We start from the raw sequence: 23,115 nt of genomic DNA, 5'->3' as shown, positions 1-23,115 counted from the left end.
GCTCTAGAGCCTCTAAGAAATGGCCCATTAAGAACTCATGTTAATTGAAAGCACGAATAAGACTTTACACACAGAATGTGCTAGTGCTTTACTATGCAATATGTGCTAGTGCTTTACTATTGACATAATTAACTGCTTCTAACTTCTAATGAAACGATAATTTCAAAAGCACTGACAAATTTCTACCAGCTGTAATGGATTAAGACAGAAGGGCTGATGTGTAATAGGTGTGACTATGAAACACCAACTCACTCTTTCTCAATATTAAAGAACAGCCCGGCTATGAAAATTGAATAAATAAGGAAAACCCATGTAAACCTATCAGCTGCAGCAACATTCCGTTTCGGCAGTCCAATCCAATGGAACAACAATATAAAACGAGATAAAAGCACAGCTAAAGCAGCAGAAGGAAAACATGCAAAAATCCATACTAACATTACCCTAAACCCAATTCAAAAGGCCATGATGAAAAAAGAGCACCTTGTCTCTTTGTCGAAACATGAAGGGAGCACAAACAATGTCGTTACGCGTATCCTTAAGGGTAGCCACTAAGCCAGACCTTCCCAACACTGAATGATTACAGTACATACAGGACACCCTTATCTTCTTGCTAGAAGCTCATCCGCTCTATAGTAATCCATTCTCTAGTAGCGGTAGTTCAACCAATCCTCTTCCAATTGGACAAGAAAGGGTCACGTGCTTGAGACGCACGCTTCTTTTCCCCCCCACATCGTCGGACGCGGATGGCTCCTGGAAGCGGCTTGTTAAAAAAAAGAAAAAAAAAAAGCGCTCGAGAGCCGGGCGGGAGTGGGCGTGAAGTCCAGAGAAAGGGGTGGAGCGAATGCAAACAAAGACGCTGCGCTTTTGCTTTGACCCGCGACATCATTGAGCGCGCCACGTTGGTAATTTAAAAAAAAAAAAAAAAGGAAGCAGCTGCGCGCGCAAGTGGAGAATCCGGGGGAATTATATGCTCGCGCGGGCGCACGGCTTTCCTCCATCGGGGCGGTAACGAGCGCGTGCACGAGCGGGTGCGCGAGGCAGTAGCGCTTGATGCTGCTTCTGCTGCTGCTGCTAATATCAGCCTACCTAAAAGCGAGGGTAGCGGCGCTGAAGCCGACCGGCCTCGGGTAGGGGGAGAACCTTGGGGGGTTTTTGTTTTTGGTTTTTTGCTCGGCAGCTTTTAAAGTCAACCAATACCCAGACCGCCGCCCCGCCACGGGAAGGTAAATGCCGCGCTTCTCTTTCTTTCGGAGAAGCCGAGAGCGAAGGAGACGGGCAAGAAAGAAGAGCCAGCCTAGTTTCAAGCCTCTCTCTCTCTCTCTCTCTCTTTTTTTTTTAAAGGCGAGCGAGGTTGCCGCGGCCGTCAGCGCTGTTCGTGCCGCCGAGGAGAGGAAAGGGGAAGAGAGTGCTTCGGGGGTTGGGCATTTGTTTTCCATTTTGTGGCATTGCAGTTGGGAACGAACCCGGGGTTGGTGTGTATGTGTGTGTGTGTGTGTGAAAAAAAATTGCCCCCCCTCCCCCCGCGGTAGACCTGATAGAAAAGCCCTCAGGCAACGAAAGTACTTTATCGGTGTAACTAATCCCTTAAAGGGGGAGTGGGGGGGTTGTATCGTTTCCCTTTCCCTCCCTCTCCATTCTTACCCCGTAATGGCGGCGGAACTTTAGGTGGGTCGGATGCCTTTTTTCTTTTATGGATACTGAGGGCTTTTGCGTTGGGTCCTTTGGGGCGGAAAGAGAAGGTGGGGGGGTAGCCTTTTGTGAGGGGGGGGGTGTCCTTGGCAAGCTGCTCAGTTCGGGGCGGGGGCTCCGAATGTGTCCGTAGGGCTACGCCACTGACCATCCCTTTGCTTAATTAAAAGGGGTGGTGTTTTTTTTTTGTAAAGGCTGCGAGACCTGGGTGTTGCATTGAGCTGAAGGTAAATGGAAATAATGGGAGTAAGTGTATTTACCCATATTAAGAGTTTCCGTGCGAGGAGAAATGTCCCTTTAAAGTACCTGGGGGGTTTTCTTTGGGTGGGTGGGGGCAAACGATCTGTAAAAAGGTTGATTATAGAGAACTAGTCCAGCATAAAAGTGGGGGTTGGATTTTTAGCAGACCTCCCCCCCCCCCATCAAATCTCGCTTCCACTTTTAGTGTATTAGGATGTGGTAGCAAATTGGCCTCGAGATTTCTTTTTTCTTTTTACTTAACTATGGACAATAATACCATGTTACTATTTTCTGCCATTAACACGGGAGATAAAAGGGACCCATGCAAGAAACTGAGGTGATGGGTAAAGTCATTATGAAGTGTCAACAGATCATATATTTGTTGCTCTCCCTATTCTTTTCTGGATTTCATTGAAAAGGGCTTGCCTTTCTGAACTGTCTTGGTGTATTTTCCGCATTCAGCTGGCTTGTTGGAATTGTTCAAATTATTATTTTTTATATGTTATACCTGCCTAGGTTCGAAAACCTCTAATCTGCTAAAAAATATTTCCAATTTGGTAGTATCTCATTCATGGAGGTCAGATTTGGATAAATACAGCGCTTGAATTGGAAATCTTTGGTTGTGTTACTCTTGTTTAAACAAAAAGTAGATCTCTATCAATCTCAGTACAGATTCCTAGGGAAACTCCATTGTTTGCATTCTTTCCCTTTTTGTTCTCTAATAGATAACTTTATAATGCTGTGTTTTATGATTACTAAATTATACACTAAAGAATGTTGTCAAGGGATGCTGGACTTTTTTTGGAAGTCAAATACAACATTGTATCAGATTATACCTATACATTTCAAGCATGAATATCTGCCATTTATCCTCAGCAGTGAAGACAGATACTAATCATCCCTGCATTTTTTCTGCAGTCTCCTTATCCTTCTTTAGTAGTATTTGAACTCCTTGGTTTTCCATAGGTTTGGCTGTCTTTTTGGCCAATGTCTTAATTTTGACATGTTTAAAAAAATTGCTTTTGCTGGTTTTGAGGCTATTAATATAGGCCTCAATATTTTTTAGCTCTTTTTTCCCTGACATTCTTTTGTGCCATGAGGTAATATTTTCTTTTATTTTGTACAACTTCTGGCTGGCCCTTCCTCATTATAGACACTGCAAAATACAGACTTGTGTCATTACTGCTTGTTTTTTGTATGTGCTGAGGCATGTTAGCTAGTGTTACACAGATGCTTAATGCTTCAGTAAGTTGAGAACACAAAACTGCTAGATAAACGAAAGGTAAGGAAGGGCTAGACTAGGGACTCTTTTGCCATTCAGAAAGAAAGAAGGGATCTACTAGATGAGGTTCTAATATTTCACTGAAAAAAAATGGAAATAGCCAGTAAATCTGAGGTTTGGTATTATATTGATTTCAGTCTTGTTTTGTCAAATTTTGTCTGTTTGAGAAAGCCAGGGTATAACAGATTTGATTGAGCATATAGGAGAGAAATGACACTAATTGATATCTTGGTATACATACATTTTTACAGTCGTATATAACCATAGAATATATAATAATGTGATTTTTCCTTCAGAAATTACTCTTTGGAACTTCAGAAAATGACAATTTATAAATATACTTTTCATGTACTAGAAATTTGTAGTTGAGTGACTGTTGTTTAGGTCAGCCAGTGAATGATGGACACTGCAACCATCTTAAATTAGAGTCAGTTGCCAAATTTCCAAATTTTGATCATGTAACCATGGGGGTGCTGGATCAGTCACAAGTGTGAAAAACAGTCATAAGTCACTTTTTTCAGTACCCTTGTAAACTTTGGTCACTAAATGAACTGTTGGAAGTTAAAGACTACCTGTCTGGAGGTAACATTTTCTTTCATTTATTTTGAAAGAAAATACCATCCCTATCACCACTATCTTATTCTAGTTGTTCATTCCAAGTAGGTTTATAACCCATTAATATTGATCTGGTTCAGTGATAATGCTAAACCAAAATGTGGATGGCTGTAGAATGGGATAATACATAAATACATCTGTAGAAAGAAATTATTTTTTCAGATCACTGAAAACTATATTTTTACTTACAATCTTTTTGGGTTTAGCTATAGTTCAGTTTATAAGATGTAACAATAACACATATTGTACTTCAAAATTATTGCACTTATAGGACAGATTAGTTTAAATGTAATATCCTATTAGAAATTCATATTTCTTAAAGAATCATGCATATTAGCTGTTAGAAAATTTTATCATTATAACACTGGCTTGTTATAAAAGAGAGTCCATATATAGCCAATACTTTAAATTAGAACTTTTAGTTGCAATTATTTTATATTGAAAATGACCCTCTTAGAAACAAGAAATGGACTGATACTCATATTCTCATGCTCTAACACCCGCAGCTGGAATATATTTCAGGTTTTTCTTGCGACTTTCCTTGAGTGTTTGAGGTTTTTGTTTTGCTTAAAGTCATGAAACAGCAAATCTCATTGCTGTTACCTGTGAATCCAGGATGATGAGATACTTTATTCAACATTTAGGTTCATTATGTACAAAGTGCCAAGGCAGCGTCTCTCAGCATGGTAACTTTGTGGTAACTATGATTCAATTCAGTTTGGGAATTTGGGGAGTTATTTTCCCAATGTATCTTGAGAATACCCAATTGAGGAAGGCAGACCCTTCCTTTCAAGGGACATCTTAAAGAAGTTAAGTTGGTGTACCTTAGCTTACAGTGTTTGTTGGTTGGTGACCTCAGTTTTATTTTTACTTCACTATTAACACCATGTAGAAATAGACAAAATCTTCAAGGTGAAAAAAAAAATCCCAATACAAGTTTCTAAGATCAAACTACTTTCATTGTGATTGGACCAAGTGGTTCCAATTTTAGGATTAGAATGATGTTTTAGTAATTTTAAATGTTATATAGGAATGGAGGGACAAGAGCATTTAGTTATCCAAGATTGTCATTTGCTAGCAATCTATGATCTAAAATTCTGAAGAAGTCTCTAGATTTGTATTATGCCATTTCTAGATTGTTTGAATCCCAATCACGAAAATGTCAAGACTGTTGATTGCTGGATGGAAACCTGATAAAAAAATAGAAATAGAATTCTTTATTGGCCAAGTGTGATTAGACACACAACAAATTTTTCTCCTGTGCATAAGCTCATAGTGTACATATAAACAGCAAGTGAATAGGTCATAATCATGGTTACAAACATTCATCATAAGTTCCAAACAGCAATTGATAAATCATAAGAAACCAATAGAAGATAGTGGGAAAGATGAGAAATGAGGCAGTTCTGTGAGAATAAAGTATTCAGCAGAGTGATGGCATGGGCAAAAACCCTACTTTTATGTCTAGTTGTTTTGGCATGCAGTTCTCTGTAGTGGTGTCCTGGGGGAAGAAATTGAAACCGTTTATGTCCAGGATGTGAGGGGTCTGTAGTTATTTTCTCAGCCCTCTCTCTGGTTCGTGCAGTATATTGATCCTCAGTGGAAGGCAGGCTGGTTGCAATTGTTTTTTCTGCAGTCCTAACTATCCGTTGAAGTCTGTACCTGTCCTATTTGGTTGCTTTGCCAAACCAGACAGCTATTGAGGAACAAATGACAGCTTCTATCATAACTTTGTATCCACAGGTCCTTGGGCAACCTGAGCTTTCTGAGTTGATGCAGGAAGAACATTCTTTGTTCTGCCTTTGTAATGATGATTCTAATGTTAGGTGTCTATCTCAAGGAGATAATAGAATCAAGAAACCTGAAGATTACATTCATCCAAAACGTTGCATCACTATTTGAGCCTGGTTTTGTCATTTTTAAAGTTCTTATGATGTTGATGGAGCTTAGCATATAAGCTTGTTTTTCCTCTTCAGTGTGCCAATTCTGATTACATCATTAATGAGTTGTGAGCATGTATCTCTTTAAACTTTTAGGTTTGGTCACTGAACAGGCTTGGCTGTTCATCCCATACACAAAAAGGCAGTATGTATCTTCAGTTTTGCTGAATAGCATTATGGTTGTAAACACAGGGCAAAATGATAGCATGTAGCCATGGCAACATTTGTGTGTGGGTTTTTAAATGTGGAAGAATGCAGGTACTGTTGGCTATTGCTCATCATTTTTATCTCCTGAAGAAATTTGCATTTAAAGCAACATAAACTTTTGAGCAAGAATGAAGTATGTTCTTGTTTAAAAGATGCAGCAAAGTCAGGCAGAATTAGGATTTGGATTGTATAAAAAAGGATTTCTTTATATTGAACAAAGTATTAAAGGGAGATATTTCTATAGCATGAGATACAAGAATAGAGTTACCTTGATGTATTTAATTTATTTCATGGATGCATTTCTGGTACATAAAATATACTGTTATGTTGTTAATGTTCTGAGCTATTCAAGATTAAGTGATACAGGAGAGAAGCAAAAATAGCTCTGCGTATCTTATTTAGATATATTGAAAAGCGCCAAATAAAAATTGAAAAATTGAAGTACCTCTTCCACAAAATTACGTAACTAATCATATAAATAGCAACCACATGACTTAAATTTAATAGTTTGGGACCAGCAGCATGACCCAAATTTTATACTTTTCTTCAAATGTATGACTTTAATAAATGCAGCTATATATATGTTTGACTGTGAACTCTTGCTAATGCGAATTATATTGCTTTGGAGATAATGGTCACAATGAACTGCATAAATCAGGGGTCTTCAAACACAACAGCTTTAAGACTTGTGAACTTCAACTCCCAGAATTCCTCCTCCAGTCATGTTAGCTCAGGAATTCTGGGAGTTGAAGTCCACAAGGCTTAAACTTGCCAAGTTTGAGGACCCTTGGCATAAATTAATATTTATTCTCTAATAAAGAAAGTGAAAGAGTTAGTGACCTACAGGTAGGAAAATTGTTAATTCATGCTTATGCATGTAATCCTCACTTATCAACCACTTGTTCGATAACCACCCAGAGTTACAGAGGTGTTAAAAAAGGAGACTTATGGGTGGTCCTCAATGTTACAGCTTGGTAGCTTCCCCGCAATTATGTAATTGCAATTTGAGCACTTGGTAACTGACACACATTTACAACAATTACAATGTCCCACAGTTACATTATCACCATTTGCAACCTTAGCAATCTGCTTCCAACAAACACAATCTATGGAAGCTAGCATCAAGTCACAAGTTGCAGTCACTTGATGTAACACTTAACCTGTGGCGATTCGCTTAATAACCATAGTCAGAACTGATGTTGTAAGTTGTGTACAGTCACATTACTTTTCACTCTACATTTGCATCTTTTATCAAAGGAGTTTCCTGTCCCAACTGTGCTAAGGAAATGGGCACTACCTGTTATATGCTTGGTCACTGGTAAAACTAGAATAATTTTAAGCTAAATAGTTACCAAAATCTCAAGATTAAACTTTGGATTGATTAGCCAGCTGTTTTTGCTGATTCTTATTCCTCCTCAGAACTCATGGTAGCCTGTTGTTCATATCTCCTCTTTGTTTTCAAGTAATCTGCATAAACCAGAGAATGCAAAAGTTGGCTTGAAATAGTTCTTTAAAAAGAAACATTAGATCATGGCATCTGGTCATTTCCTGGCAAATAGAAGGGAAACAAATGGAAGCAGTGACAGATTTGATTTTTTTGGGCTCCAAGATCATTGTAGATGGTGACTGCAGCCATTAAATTACAGGTAGTCCTCAACTTACAACAGTTCATTTAGTGACCATTTGAAGTTACAGTGATGCTGAAAAAAAGTCTTATGACTGTTTTTCACACTTATGGCTGTTGCAGCATCCCCATTGGTTACATGATCAAAAATTCAGATGCTTGGTAACTAACTAATATTTATGATGTTGAGTATTCTGGGGTCATGTGATCACTTTGTGCGGCCTTATGACAGTGGAAGTGAATGGAAAAGCCGGATTCATTTAACAACCAGGATATTAACTTAATAACTGTGATTCACTTAACAACTGTGGCAAGCAAAGTCTCAGAATGGGGCAACATTCACTTAACAACTCTCTTGCTTGGCAACATAATTTTTGGGCTCCATTGTGATTGTAAAGCACTACCTGTAAAAGTTGGTTGCTCCTTGGGAGGAAAAATTTGACAAACCTAGATAATATATTCAAAAGCAATGACATCACCTTGCTGACAAAGGACCGTAGAGTCAGAGCTATGATCTTCTATGGCAGTGGGAATTGGACCATAAGGAAGACTGAGCACCAAAGAATTGACATTTTTGAATTGTGGTGCTGGAGAAGACTCTTGAGAGTCCCTTGGACTGCAAGAAGATCAAATCAGTCAATCCTAAAGTAAGTCTTCCCTAACTTTGGAAGAACAAATACTTTGGCCACCAAATGAGAAGAGATGACTTCTTGGAAAAGACCCTGATGCTGGGAGAGATTGAAAGCAAAAGGAGAAGGGGATGGCAGAGTGATGAGATGGTTAGATAGCATCATCAACGCAGTGAACTTGAATTTGGGCCAACTCCAGAACAACTCCTCTTAGTGAGGAACATTGAATATGACCTGAAACATCTTTGCTCTTTTCTGACTGCAATGAAAATTGAGAGGGAAGGAGCAAGGAGAGATTTATTATTCTTGTGCTAATAGGAAAGGTTTTGATTTCTCAAGTCATGTCTTAAAATTTAGTAGAATTGTTTAGTTTCAGTAGAATTGCTGAATATAAACTCTGAATCATTATGTTGTACATAATTGAGCCACCTAAAATACTGTAATCCATTTGGCTTCATCTTTTTATCAGATATACAATAAGAGAAAATAGAATTCACATGTTTAGTTTTGCAGTTTCTGATTTCATGTTAACAGTTAAATCGTCTTAGAAATGGAGTACTAGAAGGCTTTTACAAAAGTGTTGTGTATCGATATAGATTAGTGGCCCAAACTCTGTTCTTAAAGAATGACCGCTTTCAGTTGCAGTCGAGCTGGAGAAATCGTGCAATGCCAGCTGCATGGCAAGTGAAAGAAGGAAGATTGTAGCTGCTTGCTTGATTAGAGTCAATGATAATAAAAGTAGAATTTCTGGGCAAATCTGAGGAGGAAATCAAATTTGAAAGCCATTAAATATTTTATATCCTTACATAAATCTTATATGATATGGATTGAAAACTATGTTGTGGTTATTTCATTAATATGAAAGGTATTTAATTAAACATAGAAAGCCACACTATACCAGACAAGTGCATTCAACTTATACTATAAAAAATAAAAGAATTTTAAAAGAGGGGGATTATGTTTGGGAAAAACCATCCACAACGCACCCATCTTAGTACAAGTCTGGGAAAGCAATTGGGGTTTTAGAATGTTGATGGATCTCTAGGAGAATGCTCTTGTAGTGGACAGGCATCACAACTTTCTCTGTTATGATGCCCAACCATGCTGTTTAGCAGAAACGATTGATTATCCAACTCTAATCTCTACAGGGCAATTCCTAAAAATCTAAATTATCTCAGGGAGATTTCTATTAATCGAGGAAAATATTCAAATCTGAATAAATGTGGAGAAAACTGAAAGAATTTCAAAGTATTTTGCTATTTTTGAGTATCAAGCGTAAGAAGACTCAATAGTCTTGCAGTCGGTGTTATATAGTACTGTATGGCCAATTTTGATGTTAACATTTCTTTCAAATTATGAGCTTCACAGAAAATAAATAAATACATTGCACAAGTAGTTGAGTCTAGAATTGTGCACTTAAGTTATGCCAGTCATTAAGTGGGTACCTGAGTTTACAATTTTTGTTGTAGCTATTGTTGAGTGAATCTGGCGGTCTTAAGCAAATCTACTGTTTTCAGTGGGCTTTTTTTTTTTTTTTTTTTGCCAGAAACTGGAAATAAAGGCTAGTTTCTGGTAAAATGCATCATAAATTGCAGTCACATGTCCAAGAGTTGTAAATACGAGCTGGTTGCCAAGAATCCAAAATATGGCCACAGGGGGTGTCCAGTCATTGGAACTTCAAATCTGGGTCATATGTAGCCCTGCGGAATCTGTCATAATTTTAGCTTAATGACTAGTCATAATTTGAGAACTACCTTTACACAGACAAAAGCATCAAACTTCCAGTATAAGCCCTCTTCTGTTCCTCTTATAATATACATTATGTTAAAGATTTGGTTGACGGGAACTTTCCAGCTTTTGGGGCACAATTCAGTGATAAATTTCCATGATAGATAATGTAGTTATTTCTTCCCATGCATTGCCAGAAAATATTTTCACATCTTCCCAGCAATTCCCCCTATGCTTTCAAAATCTATTTTAGGAGAGTTCTCCAAACTTTAAAATAGGTATCAAATAGTAATATGAGCAAGTTTAAAGGTTATATTTTTTTCTTTTCTATTTCATCGTATTTGTTTCTAATGTCAACTAAATCACAAAGTTGACATTTTAACAGAAATTAAAATTGCATGTATCTTAATTAACTTCTTTACACACTATAGTTGAAGCCAAACTCAATGTCTTTTCAAGTGAAATTATAAGTTTGCCATTTGAAAAGGGAAATAGGATTTTGCAAATACTTATTCAAAATCGTACTAGAATTATAAGGAAAGCCTAATAATTATTCATCATGTTGTATTCTAAATTGTTTCAATGGTTTATCCAGATGAAATTGCAATTAAAGCATCAATATTTATTTAGTCCTTCTCAAAGGTTGTGACATAGTTGAAATTTTGTCTGATTGCATCAGGTAATTCTGTCATTCTGGTGATTAAATTCTTGATCTGAATAACAAAACACCTATTTTTTGGCTTCTAGCTCATCAGTCTACTCAGCTGATACCTGACAACTATATTAAAAATGGCTGCTAGCAAGGCAAAAAGTCAAAGCTCTCTTGCCCTTCACAAAGTAATCATGGTTGGTAGTGGAGGCGTGGGCAAATCAGCACTTACACTTCAGTTTATGTATGATGAGGTAAGATATTTGTCGTTTTTCTATTTATAGGTATTAAAATGATGTACTAAATCTGCACTGAACTGCTTTTACTGTGCATTGTGGGATATCAATACAAGACCATAAATTTGTAGAACATTTTTCAGAAAGAGATATAATTTTATTCTGTTTATTAGATCTCATGGTTTTAAATACAAGAAGCATTCTAGAATAATCAGTAAAATAACATCTCTTTATAACTTTTTATCCTTGAAACTATTTTTTTCCAAAACCAGTATACCACTTCATACATTTATTTTTTTCTTTTAAACTTCTTAGTTCTCTTAAGAATGTAATCATATATAAGAAAGTGGCAGAAATTCTTAAAAGAGCCATACTGCTACATTTTCCCATGTACACCAGTTATTCCTGCAGCATTACTATTTTCAACATTTTAACAGCCTGTTTTCACCAACAGATACAGCATTCATGTCAGTTCTGGCCTTAGTCATGCTGTAATTATTTATATACAAAACTGTTCTGGCCTTTGTCATTTTTTTCTTAAGCATTCCTTGCTCTCTTTGATTACATCCTTTCAAACTTTTGTTCTTGCACCCATACATTCTTTTTCTCTTTTACAGCAGTCATTCTTTGCTGGGCGTGTTTCTCATCCATGTCTTCTTTCATTTAATGATTCTGCTGGGAATTGTTTTTGATACTTCAAGTTCTCACTACTATTTCATATTTGCGTCCTCCTAGAGTAATTCTATGTATTCTCTCCAAGGAGTTTTTTTCATTCTCTTTCCTTACATTTATTCATTCTATTAGGAAATTAATTTATCTTCTACATTTTTCCACATAAAGCTCTTATTTCTCCCCTTCTACTTTCTGTCTAATTATTTTTACTTTTCTGGAGGTTTTATGCCCATTTTCTGAAGATCTATTGTTGACACTGCCAGAAACAACGACCTGACTTAAAACTGAGAACTTCTCATCCCCTTTATACTCTTTCCTGATGCCAGTAATCTTTAATCTACTATCAAATTATCAAAGTAGTCATACTTAATCATTCATTCTTCTTCTATGTATACATATGTATTGACTTAAACTATATACAGGTAATTCCCCAGGTTATGAGCATTTCTTTAGCGAACATTCGAAGTTACATGATAAGCATCCCCTAGTGTTTAGGAACAAGTCCCAAAACTACAAATCTTGCAGCATCCCAGCAGTTGTTCACCCTTACGAATAACCGCAGAGGCTCTGCAACATGTGTCTTGCACTTTGCCAGCCAAAATGGAGGTTCAGAGGGGTGGACCTGCCCCTCCAACGCTCCATTTAGGCCTGCACAGGCCTTGCCCAGCACATTCCAGGCCAAAATGGAGAGTTGGAGGGGCGGGCCCATCCCTCTGTACCTCCGTTTAGGCCTGCCCAGGCCTCGCTGATATTCACTCCCATTAATCCGTGGGTTACAAATGTAATGGGCAGGCTCCATTTTACATTCATAACTAGAAGACGATCTGTATTTAAAACATGCCTTTTTCTAAGCATATATTTTCCTAATGGTCATCTTTATAGTTGATCATGGATTTTAGAAAATTCATTTAAAATATTGTATAATTTTTGCTACAGTTTTTCCGTACTATTTCATTATCAATATTTAGTGGAGTGCTTATTATTCACCAAGATTGTAACACACAGTTATCACCAGCCTACAATTATAGTCATCCACAACAATCTAGATGCTATCCATTTATGTGTTTGTTATGAATATCAAAATCATACATTTTAGATACTTCATAATTACATCTACACTTTGATTTATATGTTTTCATCATCTCCATTCCATTAGTTCAACTATGCCTTCATTCAAATTTATTACTCCTTTCCTTTTTTATCTTAGTTCCACAGCATAGAACATAATTGTTTTTCTTTAATTTTCATTTCCTTAATTCATGCCCTTAAATATCATTTACTTCTCTTACACTCAAGTTGTACCTTTCTACATGCCATGGTTATCAGTAGATGGGGCACATAAATCAGCCATCCAATGTGGCTTTTGATACCTTGAGGTTTTCACATAATACTTTTCAGTAAGACAGGAAAGGAGTAGATTAGGTTACTAGCTGTCCATGCCACATGAAGCATTTCCTGCTAATAGTAAAGACGCCTGGGTCAGTTTTGACATTTTTACTAGTATGCCATGAGCACAATCAAACCCAGTTTTTCCCAAGCATTTTAATTCTTTGTAAGGTAGGGTTTCTAATATAAAAGCTACCTTGCAAGTCAGTATACTATTTGCAGTCTCCCACCAAGAATGGAGTATACAATGTACAAATGCTTATTAATACTAAATTTTTACCCTATTTTATGGATCATGCTAATGTGACAGAAGCATAACATCTGACTGGGCTGCGATCTCAAGAAAAAAATAGATAATGCTTAAGACTTCAGAGGTAGACTTAGAATTGCTTGAACAAATTCTAATGGCAATAGATTTATCATGAAGGGCTTTCATGAATCTTCATTCCAGAATAAATATTTGCCTTTACTCACGATAAACCAAAGCAGAATTTTTACCTATGAAATCTACAGGATGATTTTTTTTAAAAAAAAATAGAGTACATTGTTTTTATCCCCAGATTATTAGTTGAAGCAGATCTTTAACACATAAATGAAGGAAATATTTTGATTTCAGTGCTATACGCATTGGAGCTGCAAATAGGCATTATTGTTAATTGGATAATCCTCTATAACTTAATTTGCCATCCAAGGAAGTGCTAGAAACTTATTTCTAACTATTGTTTTATGCTTTCTAGTTTGTTGAAGACTATGAACCAACCAAGGCTGATAGTTACAGAAAAAAAGTTGTTCTAGATGGTGAAGAAGTCCAAATAGATATTCTGGATACAGCTGGGCAGGAAGATTATGCAGCTATTCGAGACAACTATTTCCGGAGTGGAGAAGGTTTTCTCTTAGTTTTCTCCATAACTGAGCATGAATCCTTTACAGCCACAGCAGAATTTAGGTAAATATGATCTCTAGATGTTTTAATTGGAGTTTGATTTTTGATTGAATCTATAATGTGTCCAAAAGAAAGATGTCATCTTTCCTTTCATTTCCAGAACGCATTAAGCTTTGAACGTCTGCTAAACTGAACAGGAAAATACTTAACACATTTGAAGAGGCAAAGGCTACTGATTAAATATGGCTGTGGAGGTGCATTTTGTAGAGCAGCTAATAGTTTTTACTATTTAATTCTCCCTCTGTTGATATAAATGTTCGCAATAGCTGTAACTGTGCAAAACACAACTGCATTTTATATCAGTATATTAGTTTATGGAGCCAGTGTGGAATAATGGTTAAATTGCTGGACTGGGAGATCCGAGTTTTGACCTTCCTTGTGGATGGACCACTTTGTCTCTCAGCCCTACACTACGAGTTAAAAGCCTCTACAGCAGGCTTACGTGATAAATTTAAGGTCTGTAATTTGGCCTTCATCTTGCCGTTTATTGCTTTGGCATAACAGCAATAATAATAGCTAATAATTTTTGAGCTGATTATGCTAATACAGTGTTATGTTTCGTTGATGGGAAGTGTGGTGCTGACTGTATAATGTGTATACTTCCCACTTAATTTCATTTAAAGTATATTTAACTCTTTTGTGTGTGTGTGTGTGTGTGTGTGTGTAGATAAAATAATAGGTACAATACAAAGGTGGGATTAATTTTTTTTTTACTACCAATTCTGTGAGCATGCCTTGGTGGCTCTGATATGGATTGGTGGGTGTGACAGGGGAAGGATGCTGTAAAATCTCTATTTCCACCGAACTCCAGGGGAAGGATACTATAAAATCACCATTCCCTCCCCAACTCCTGGGGGAAGGATACTGCAAAATCCTATTCCCTCCCCATCCCACTAACCTGCTTTCCAGCTCGGTTCTCCTGTTCAGGGCAACAAAAAGAAGACCCAGCTGATCAGCTGGGACTCGGGAGGCAGAGAATAGATGGGGGCAGGTCCAGTCAGAGGTGGTATTTGCTGGTTCTCCGAACTACTCAAAATTTCTACTACCATTTCTCCAGAACTGGTCAGAACCTGCTGACCAGGTTGTACCAGAACCTGCTCTGGTACAATTGATTGCATCAGTTAGTTGCGGTAAAATATTATATTTTGACTGGAAACCGGGAAAAAGGCATACCATCTGGGTCCTGCCAGATTGAACTCTGGTACTTGGGACCTGCAACGCTGCTCTCTTGCTTGACAGTAAGTGTAGTACACAATAGCTTTGCAATTCCTTGGCATACCACACTTATTGCTTCTGACATATATGCATTTTGCACCCTAGCAGGAAATATTGATTAAGGCCTTATCTACTGTTTTGCTTTTAATATGCTTGTACTAGAGAACAGATTCTCCGTGTAAAAGCTGAAGAGGATAAAATACCATTACTAGTAGTGGGAAACAAATCAGACTTGGAGGACCGTCGACAAGTGCCTGTAGAAGCTGCTCGAAGTAAAGCAGAAGAGTGGGGGGTGCAGTATGTAGAGACATCAGCAAAAACAAGAGCAAATGTAGATAAGGTAAAGTAAGAGTTTCTATTCAGCAATGTTTCATAAATGGGACTGATCACACTTGACAGGTTTTTTTCCCCCTTAAATTGTACTTGTATATAAATGTAAGGCAAAAGAATTTGGCACTTTGTGAGATCTCCACATCTTATGTAAGATCTTAAACTAATCACTGTAAGAGTTATTAACCACTTCGATTTAATGAAAGAACTTGAGCAAATGGTGACATAATAAACCATAGCTACCTTTTGTAAATAGAAGGATATCTCGGTTGCCAACTTTTTTCTGCAATTATTCCTCAAACTTCAAATTATATATATTATCACAATACAGGCAAACCTTGACTTGAGCTCAGGATTATGGTAGTAAATCATTGCAGTATTTAAGTCAAGGCATCATGTGACTAGATTCAAAGATACGACCACTTTAGGACAATTGTTAAGTCAACATGGCAGCCATTAACCAATTCCATTTTTCCCTGATGCCCCCCCACTTTTTTTTGTTTTTGCTGGAAAGTGGAAATAAATGCTAGGAATCACACACAAAAATATAACAAATCATGGTCACCTAACTGTGGGTTGCTGCAAGTGGCCATAAAAGAGAATTGGTTGACAAGCTCCAAAAATAGGATTATGTGACCATGGGATATGGGTGCAGCATCATAACTCTGAAAATGGGTTGTAAGTAGCTTTGAGAAAGTATGTCACAACTTCAAACAGTCCTTAAGCAACAGGTCATAAGTCGAGGACTACCTGTATAGCAGAAATTATTGTAGACTTCCTGAAATACTCTTACAATATACACTGCTCAAAAAAATAAAGGGAACACTAAAACAACGCAATGTAACTCCAAGTCAATCACACTTCTGTGAAATCAAACTGTCCGCTTAGGTAGCAACACTGATTGACAGTCAATTTCACATGCTGTTGTGCAAATGGAATAGACAAGAGGTGGAAAGCATAGGCAGTTAGCAAGACATCCCCAATAAAGGAGTGGTTCTGCAGGTGGTGACCACAGACCACTTCTCAGTTCCTATGCTTTCTGGCTGATGGTTTGGTCACTTTTGAATGCTAGCAGTGCTTTCACTCTAGTGGTAGCATGAGACGGAGTCTACAACCCACACAAGTGGCTCAGGTAGTGCAGCTCATCCAGGCTGGCCCATCAATGCGAGCTGTGGCAAGAAGGTTTGCTGTGTCTGTCAGCATAGTGTCCAGAGCATGGAGGCGCTACCAGGAGACAGGCCAGTATATCAGGAGATGTGGAGGAGGCCGTAGGAGGGCAACAACCCAGCATCAGGACCGCTACCTCCTCCTTTGTGCAAGGAGGGACAAGGGGAGCACTGCCAGAGCCCTGCAAAATGACCTCCAGTGGGCCACAAATGTGCATGTGGCTGCTCAAACGGTCAGAAACAGACTCCATGAGGGTGATATGAGGGGCCGACGTCCACAGGTTGGGGTTGTGCTTATAGCCCAACACCATGCAGGACGTTTGGCATTTGCCAGAGAACACCAAGATTGGCAAATTCACCACTGGCATCCTGTGCTCTTCACAGATGACAGCAGGTTCACACTGAGCACATGTGACAGACGTGACAGGGTCTGGAGATGCTGTGGAGAACGTTCTGCTGCCTGCAACATCCTCCAGCATGACCGGTTTGGCAGTGAGTCAGTAATGGTGTGGGGTGGCATTTCTTTAGGGGGCCACACAGCCCTTCATGTGCTCGCCAGAGGTAGCCTGACTGCCATTAGGTACCGAGATGAGATCCTCAGACCCCTTGTGAGACCATATGCTGGTGCGGTTGGCCCTGGGTTCCTCCTAATGCAAGAGAATGCTTGACCTCATGTGGCTGGAGTATGTCAGCAGTTCCTGCAAGATGAAAGCATTGATGCTATGGACTGGCCCGCCCGTTCCCCAGACCTGAATCCAATTGAGCACCTCTGGGACATCATGTCTCGCTCCATCCACCAACGCCATGTTGCACCACAGACTGTCCAGGGGTTGGGGGATGCTTTAGTCCAGGTGTGGGAGGAGATCTCTCAGGAAAACATCCACCACCTCATCAGGAGCATGCCCAGACATTGTAGGGAGGTCATACAGGCATGTGGAGGCCACACACACACTACTGAGCCTCATTTTGACTTATTTTAAGGACATTAAATCAAAGTTGGATCAGCCTGTAGTGTTTTTTTCCACTTTAATTTTGAGTGTAACTCCCAATCCAGATCTCCATGGGTTGCTAAATTTGATTTCCATTGATAATTTTTGTGTGATTTTGTTGTCGGCACACTCAACTATGTAATGACCAAAGTATTTAATAAGAATATTTCATTCATTCAGATCTAGGATGCCTTATTTTTGTGTTCCCTTTATTTTTTTGAGCAGTGTATTAATGTGATAATTGCCATAAATCTTAACAGAAGCACAATTGGTTCCTTGCAGTTTTGTAAGAATAGATAAAATGTGTTTGCATAAAGATAGTCCCCAAATTCCAAGCGAAAAATAAAACTGGCAAAGCTGTCCATTTTCTTTTCCTCACTTGCTTTAGCTCTGCCAGTGTTAGTAGAACTATGGCTTTCAATAGTGAGGAAAACAAATCCTCATAATTTTCTTTCATTCGCTTAAACCTAGCTTCACCAGTCTAATGCTTGTGGAGCTAAGTTTAGCTATAGCGAGGAAAAGAAAACTTGAGAGCTTCATCAGCATTATTTTTTAACTCAGAAAAAGATGTCCGCTTTTGGGATTGTGTCATACGGCCAACAATGGCTCCTTTTTTCTTGGGTTGTCTATTGCCCATTTAATTTTGGAATCTTGTAAGCATGCTTACCAGCTCTGAAAAATTAAGTGTGACTGAAGTATGCCATTCCTTGAGAGTTCCTGTGATTTCTGCACTAAACCCAAATAGTTGGTAGGTAGGCCTTATAACCATTTGTTTTGTGACAGTTTGAAGTTATAATGCACTGAAAAAAGCAACTTATGATCGTTTTTCACCCTTACGACTGTTACAGCATCCCCACGGTCCCATGATCAAAATTTGGACACTTGGAGACTGATTCATGTTTATGATGGGTACTGTTTTGAGGTCATGTGATCACCTTTTGCAACTTTCTGACAAAGGTCTGACAATAGTCAATGGGGAAGCCAGATTTATTTAACAATCGTGTTACTAACAACTGCAGTAATTCCCTTAACAACTGTGGTAACGAAAGGTGGTAAAATGGAGCAAAACTCACCTAAAACTTAGCAACATAAACTTTGGGATCAGTTGTTATCAGTTGAGGACTAACTACCTGTGTAATAAATTTTTCATGGTTAAAAATTAGCCATTTAAAATCACTATTGTGAATAAACAATATGTTTAGGGATTTATTATCTTTTTTCATAGTATGTTGCATTAATTCAAAACATGCACTACTCCTTTATACCAGCCAGTTTCAAATGCTGATAATACTGTCTATTTTTCTCTCTTTTTAAGGTATTTTTTGATTTGATGAGAGAAATTAGATCCAAGAAAATGTCAGACAATAAAGACAAGAATGGCAAAAAAAGCAGCAAGAATAAGAAGAGTTTTAAAGAACGATGTTGCTTATTGTGATCTTTAAGAGCTACACTTGTAGATGACAGTACTAACAAGACATTTTACTACTAACAATAGAGGACTGAATTAATAAGAAGAAATCTGAATTCAATACATTTTTCAACTCACATTGATATGAGAAGTTCAACAGATCCATGTATACCAAGAAGGATGATTCTTGAAAGCAGCTGTCACTGGTAAACAGTAATGCAAGCATTTTTTCCTTGTATCATAAGCAATTTACCTGTTAGTCGTATGGTGCACTCTGAATTTACCTCCGGATGCTGCTCCAAGGGCACTCCTCAACAACTCTTCACTATCCTTTTTTGTTTAAATGGCAAGTTTTCATTGATATTCCACCAAAGTTACCTGTCTTTTCTTTGTGGTTTCATTTTGTGTGCTCTTAAAGGCTTAAGTCTTTGGTGATTTTTTTTTAAACCACAAGTTGACAAAATTGTATAGTGCTGCTTAAAATAAGTTATGGTGGTATCAGTTTTGCTGCTTTGCCAACACATTAGATGGACAGCATAAGGCTTTATCTTAAAAACAGCAACCCTGAGCAGTGAGTTAGCATTTCCATAATGACCATAGTAAATTTCAGAACATTAGTAGTTATATTCTGGCAAATTATATCGCCTTAAATTGGGAGTAAATAAACTAGGCATCTTTGAGGCAGAGGAGAGTTCTAAGCTTAACCCAATTTTTCAATACATTTGTTGAGAATTGTGGTTCTTGAAATCCAAGACGTATGAATGACATCAAGCTAGACATTTTTTATTCCATTGAGTAATTCTACCCTTCCTCCCAAAGGCTTGGTTTCCTCCCAAAATGTGGACATTTTTACTCATGGTGTTGTGATGGTTCGTGGTCATGTATTGAAACCATAGTGTTTGCTACATTTGCTCTCAATGTTTAAAAGAAGGGTGTTTTTTTTTTAATGTGAAAGTTCACATTCTGTAGTTTCATGAATTGGATACAGTCTTTGTTTTAAAAGTGGGTGGTTAAAAAAAACCCACCAGTCCTTATCATGCACTTACTCCATTTGAACTATAAAAAAAAATTAAGAAACTTATACAGAAAATGTTTCCAGCCGTTTGTTTGAACCAGAGAAACTTAATGATGCATTATAGTTGGCTGTACTCTCTTTCTCCCATGAGAGTTGTTGGTATCTGCCTAGGTGATACCAAGACACAGAGTTCCACTCCTGAGTGAGCACTAATTCCTTACTGTTTTCCACATTGTGGAGCAGTGGTGGCTAAATTAAAAAGATGGAGATGGACAGTCTTTTCATATATCTATATCCAAGGTTAATGTTGAGGTATTGCCAAAAAGTCTGACCCTTCACTTTCCTTGTGCAAAAACTTTTTATAGTTATTCACTGGATAATGGGATAAAGTTTATACAGATGGCTAAATTTATTCAGTTACCATTTTTTTCTTCTTTTGTCACTGATCATTAATAGGGTCAATAAAAATGCCATGTAGAAGTATATCATTACACTTTTAAAAATAGCTCTGGCTGATTTATTAAACCATTCTTTCTCAATTTGGTGCTCTTTTAAACTGAATTTTTCTTCATTTCCAAACAGGATGTGAGAGGAACCCCAAAAAAGCACCAAGCTGGAAAAAGTTCCATTGAGCAGATATACTTTATATAAATGCTCTTCTCTGGTCAGTCATAAAAAATACTTTTTCAGATTGTAGAGTACTTTAAAAATTCCAAGAATAAGCATGTATCATGATGCTTTGGAAGATTTAGAGTACCTAGCTTAGATCTGGGCATGCTTTAAGAGAAGGAGTTTTAAGAATAGGGGTTATGATACCACATAAAACTAAGTCACATAAATCAATGCGCCAGGATTCTATCCCTTTACCTTCGTTTTTTTTTCTTTTTCACAACTTTTTGGAATTGTTATGTCTGTATTGGAGTATATACACTGTTTTCATTTAGTATGTGGCATGAAACTGCTTTGATCATTTTCAGTAAAGGCTTCGGAAGGCTTGAGAAAAGAGGGCTGTGCAGCATTTCATATGGTTCCATACCCATGACTTGAACAAGTGATAAATCAACTGTTTCAGACATAAGCAATATTAGAAAATAGGGAAATAAACAAGTAGCAGTATGAAGAAGAAAAATACCACCATGTCTGGATATTTAAAAAATTGAAGGTTATGTCTGAATATAAAGATTAGATTTATCAATTAAGGTTATGTGAAAAAAATACCAGATAATGCTAAAATAGGAAAACTATAAAGAAGTTTTATTTACTGTATATTAGCATTTTGGCATGTTGACTTTATATTGCCATAATAACACAGTGATAAATGATACATGAATGTATAAGCTGAAGCAGATATCCAGTTCACATATTGTTACTGTGGGTTAGAGAAGGCAGGATGTGACTATGTTTATGGGATCTGGCAAGACAAATTAAAACACCACAGATTGCTCTTCCAACAACCAAAGAATGGACGAGGTTCAGTGTCATCTATCCTAAATGCAGATGGAGATGTCATAATTTTCAGAAACAGAGCTTTCAGTAACAAAGCATTCTTTGGGGATGTAGATTTGACAGATACCTATTTTTATGCATACAACAATCTGGAACCTGTAGATTTCGTTTTGAACAGGAATGGGCAGTATGTAACCTTCCAGATGCTGCTGAATTGTCAGCCCCAGTGATCATAGGCATATGCTAGCTAACAGGTATTTCAGAACCCTCATTGGAAGACCAAAATTTGCTCAAGCCCAAAGTAGATGTTTTATGTTGACAGTACATAGAAGCTTTCAGCAATCATGAAGGAAGGTAGAGCTTCATAGCCATCTCTGAAATAGGTAAACATAACTACAATGAGAAACTTGAACAAAAAGAACCTTGGTAATTTTTTTAAAGAAGCTAGGGGATTTATGCAATAAGAAAGAGAGCAAAAAAGATGTAATTCATGTCTCTCTGGTTTCTATATGTAGAACCTAATTTAATATCGCATGACCTTTAGCGTGAAGGAGTGAAGGAGCTACAGAAATTTACTGGAGAAAATAACTTGCATAGTTTAGGCATTAATTTAGCATTTTGTTTTTAATCTTTGCAAGCAGCTCAAAATCATTTGTGTGAGATGCATGGCCATATAAATTTAGGCATACACAGATTCAAGGTTCAGAATGGAATCTGAGGAAGGCTTTAGTTTTTGAAAGATCCACATGAGCCTTGCAATTACAGAAATGTTGTAACTCTTTGAGAGAGATCCTTCTTAATATACCTTAAAACTGCTTCTTTTTTATGCTTTGTGCAGCCTTAATTGATACTCTGATCCTTTATTCAGTGGAAATTTCATTCCAGTGTCGGAACTGCTTGCTACCTAAATTCACTAAACGTATTCCCCTATAATGTCTTAAAAATGGAGCAATTGATTTAGAAGTTGTTTACTTTAAAAAACAATCTATGAAATCAGTATTATTTAACATTGTTTAAGAATTAAACCATGATTTCACTTGGGTTTCTCAGTTGCTGAATTACAGTTCCCAGCATCCCTCATCCTTGCCTATGCTGCTTTGGTTTGTTGCAAATTCAGAATCTGCATCTCCTGACATAATTGCTTGACTGCTTATACTGAAGTGTTTAAATGAACTTCTAATAGCAAATGGTGCACATTCTTCAGAGGATTTGAACTGTGATAGCATCAGTGACTGCGTATTCACAACAACTGGGGACAGTAAACATAGGAAGCTGTCTCATAGTGACTCACATCATTGGATCTAACTCAGTATTAGTCCCTCTGATCAGTAACAGTTGTCCAAAATTCCTAATTTGACTTTTTCAAGCTCATTTGAAATAAGTCAAGTGATGAGATTTGCTATATGTAATTTGGTTTTTATTAAGTATACAAATGAATGCATTTTTCTCCTGCCTATAAACCAGCTGTTGGGGATCTGGATCTTGAGAAGTATAGGACCTATTTCAAAACTTTATCCGTTCTAGGAATTATAGGAGATGAAGTCTACTCATACTTGGAAAATCACAGTCATACATGTTTGAGCTGTACGTGTAAAAGCATCTGTAGAAATTGGATTCTACATATGTGACAATTAATAAACCATATATGGTCCCACACATTCATTTTTGCATTTAACTGTTATGTAGTTTGAGTTGATTTCTGTGCT

General features: G+C 37.5%; 2 protein-coding genes across 6 annotated transcripts in view; one reads left to right on the top strand and one right to left on the bottom strand.

The window, feature by feature from the left end:
- LOC113441222 (leucine-zipper-like transcriptional regulator 1) overlaps positions 1–646 on the bottom strand; it is a 51,720-nt gene extending 51,074 nt beyond the window's left edge. Inside the window, exon 1 of the mRNA XM_087920461.1 lies at positions 481–646. Within this exon, the coding sequence (XP_087776587.1) occupies positions 481–588 (108 nt within the window). The 5' untranslated portion in view covers positions 589–646. The remainder of the gene's footprint in view (positions 1–480) is intronic.
- A 42-nt stretch (positions 647–688) lies between these two features.
- Positions 689–23,067, top strand: RALB (RAS like proto-oncogene B). Of its 5 annotated transcripts, none has more exons than XM_087920467.1 (6): positions 997–1,223; positions 8,125–8,244; positions 10,702–10,857; positions 13,635–13,843; positions 15,218–15,395; positions 18,856–23,067. In XM_087920467.1, the coding sequence occupies exons 3-6, from the start codon at positions 10,744–10,746 to the stop codon at positions 18,973–18,975; spliced, it is 621 nt and encodes a 206-aa protein (XP_087776593.1). In that variant the 5' UTR covers positions 997–1,223; positions 8,125–8,244; positions 10,702–10,743; the 3' UTR covers positions 18,976–23,067. The 5 variants fall into 5 exon arrangements, with proteins under 5 accessions (XP_087776594.1, XP_087776593.1, XP_087776592.1 ...); XM_087920466.1 differs by lacking the exon at positions 8,125–8,244 and adding an exon at positions 1,342–1,468; XM_087920468.1 differs by lacking the exons at positions 997–1,223; positions 8,125–8,244 and adding an exon at positions 689–902.
- The last annotated feature ends 48 nt before the right edge of the window (positions 23,068–23,115 follow it).

Source organism: Pseudonaja textilis, chromosome 1, assembly GCF_049901715.1.
Source record: "Pseudonaja textilis isolate UNSWEBS1 chromosome 1, rPseTex1.2, whole genome shotgun sequence".
Lineage (NCBI taxonomy): Eukaryota > Metazoa > Chordata > Lepidosauria > Squamata > Elapidae > Pseudonaja > Pseudonaja textilis.
Note: the sequence above shows the minus strand (reverse complement) of the source record. Positions and strands in the feature narration are given on the sequence as shown.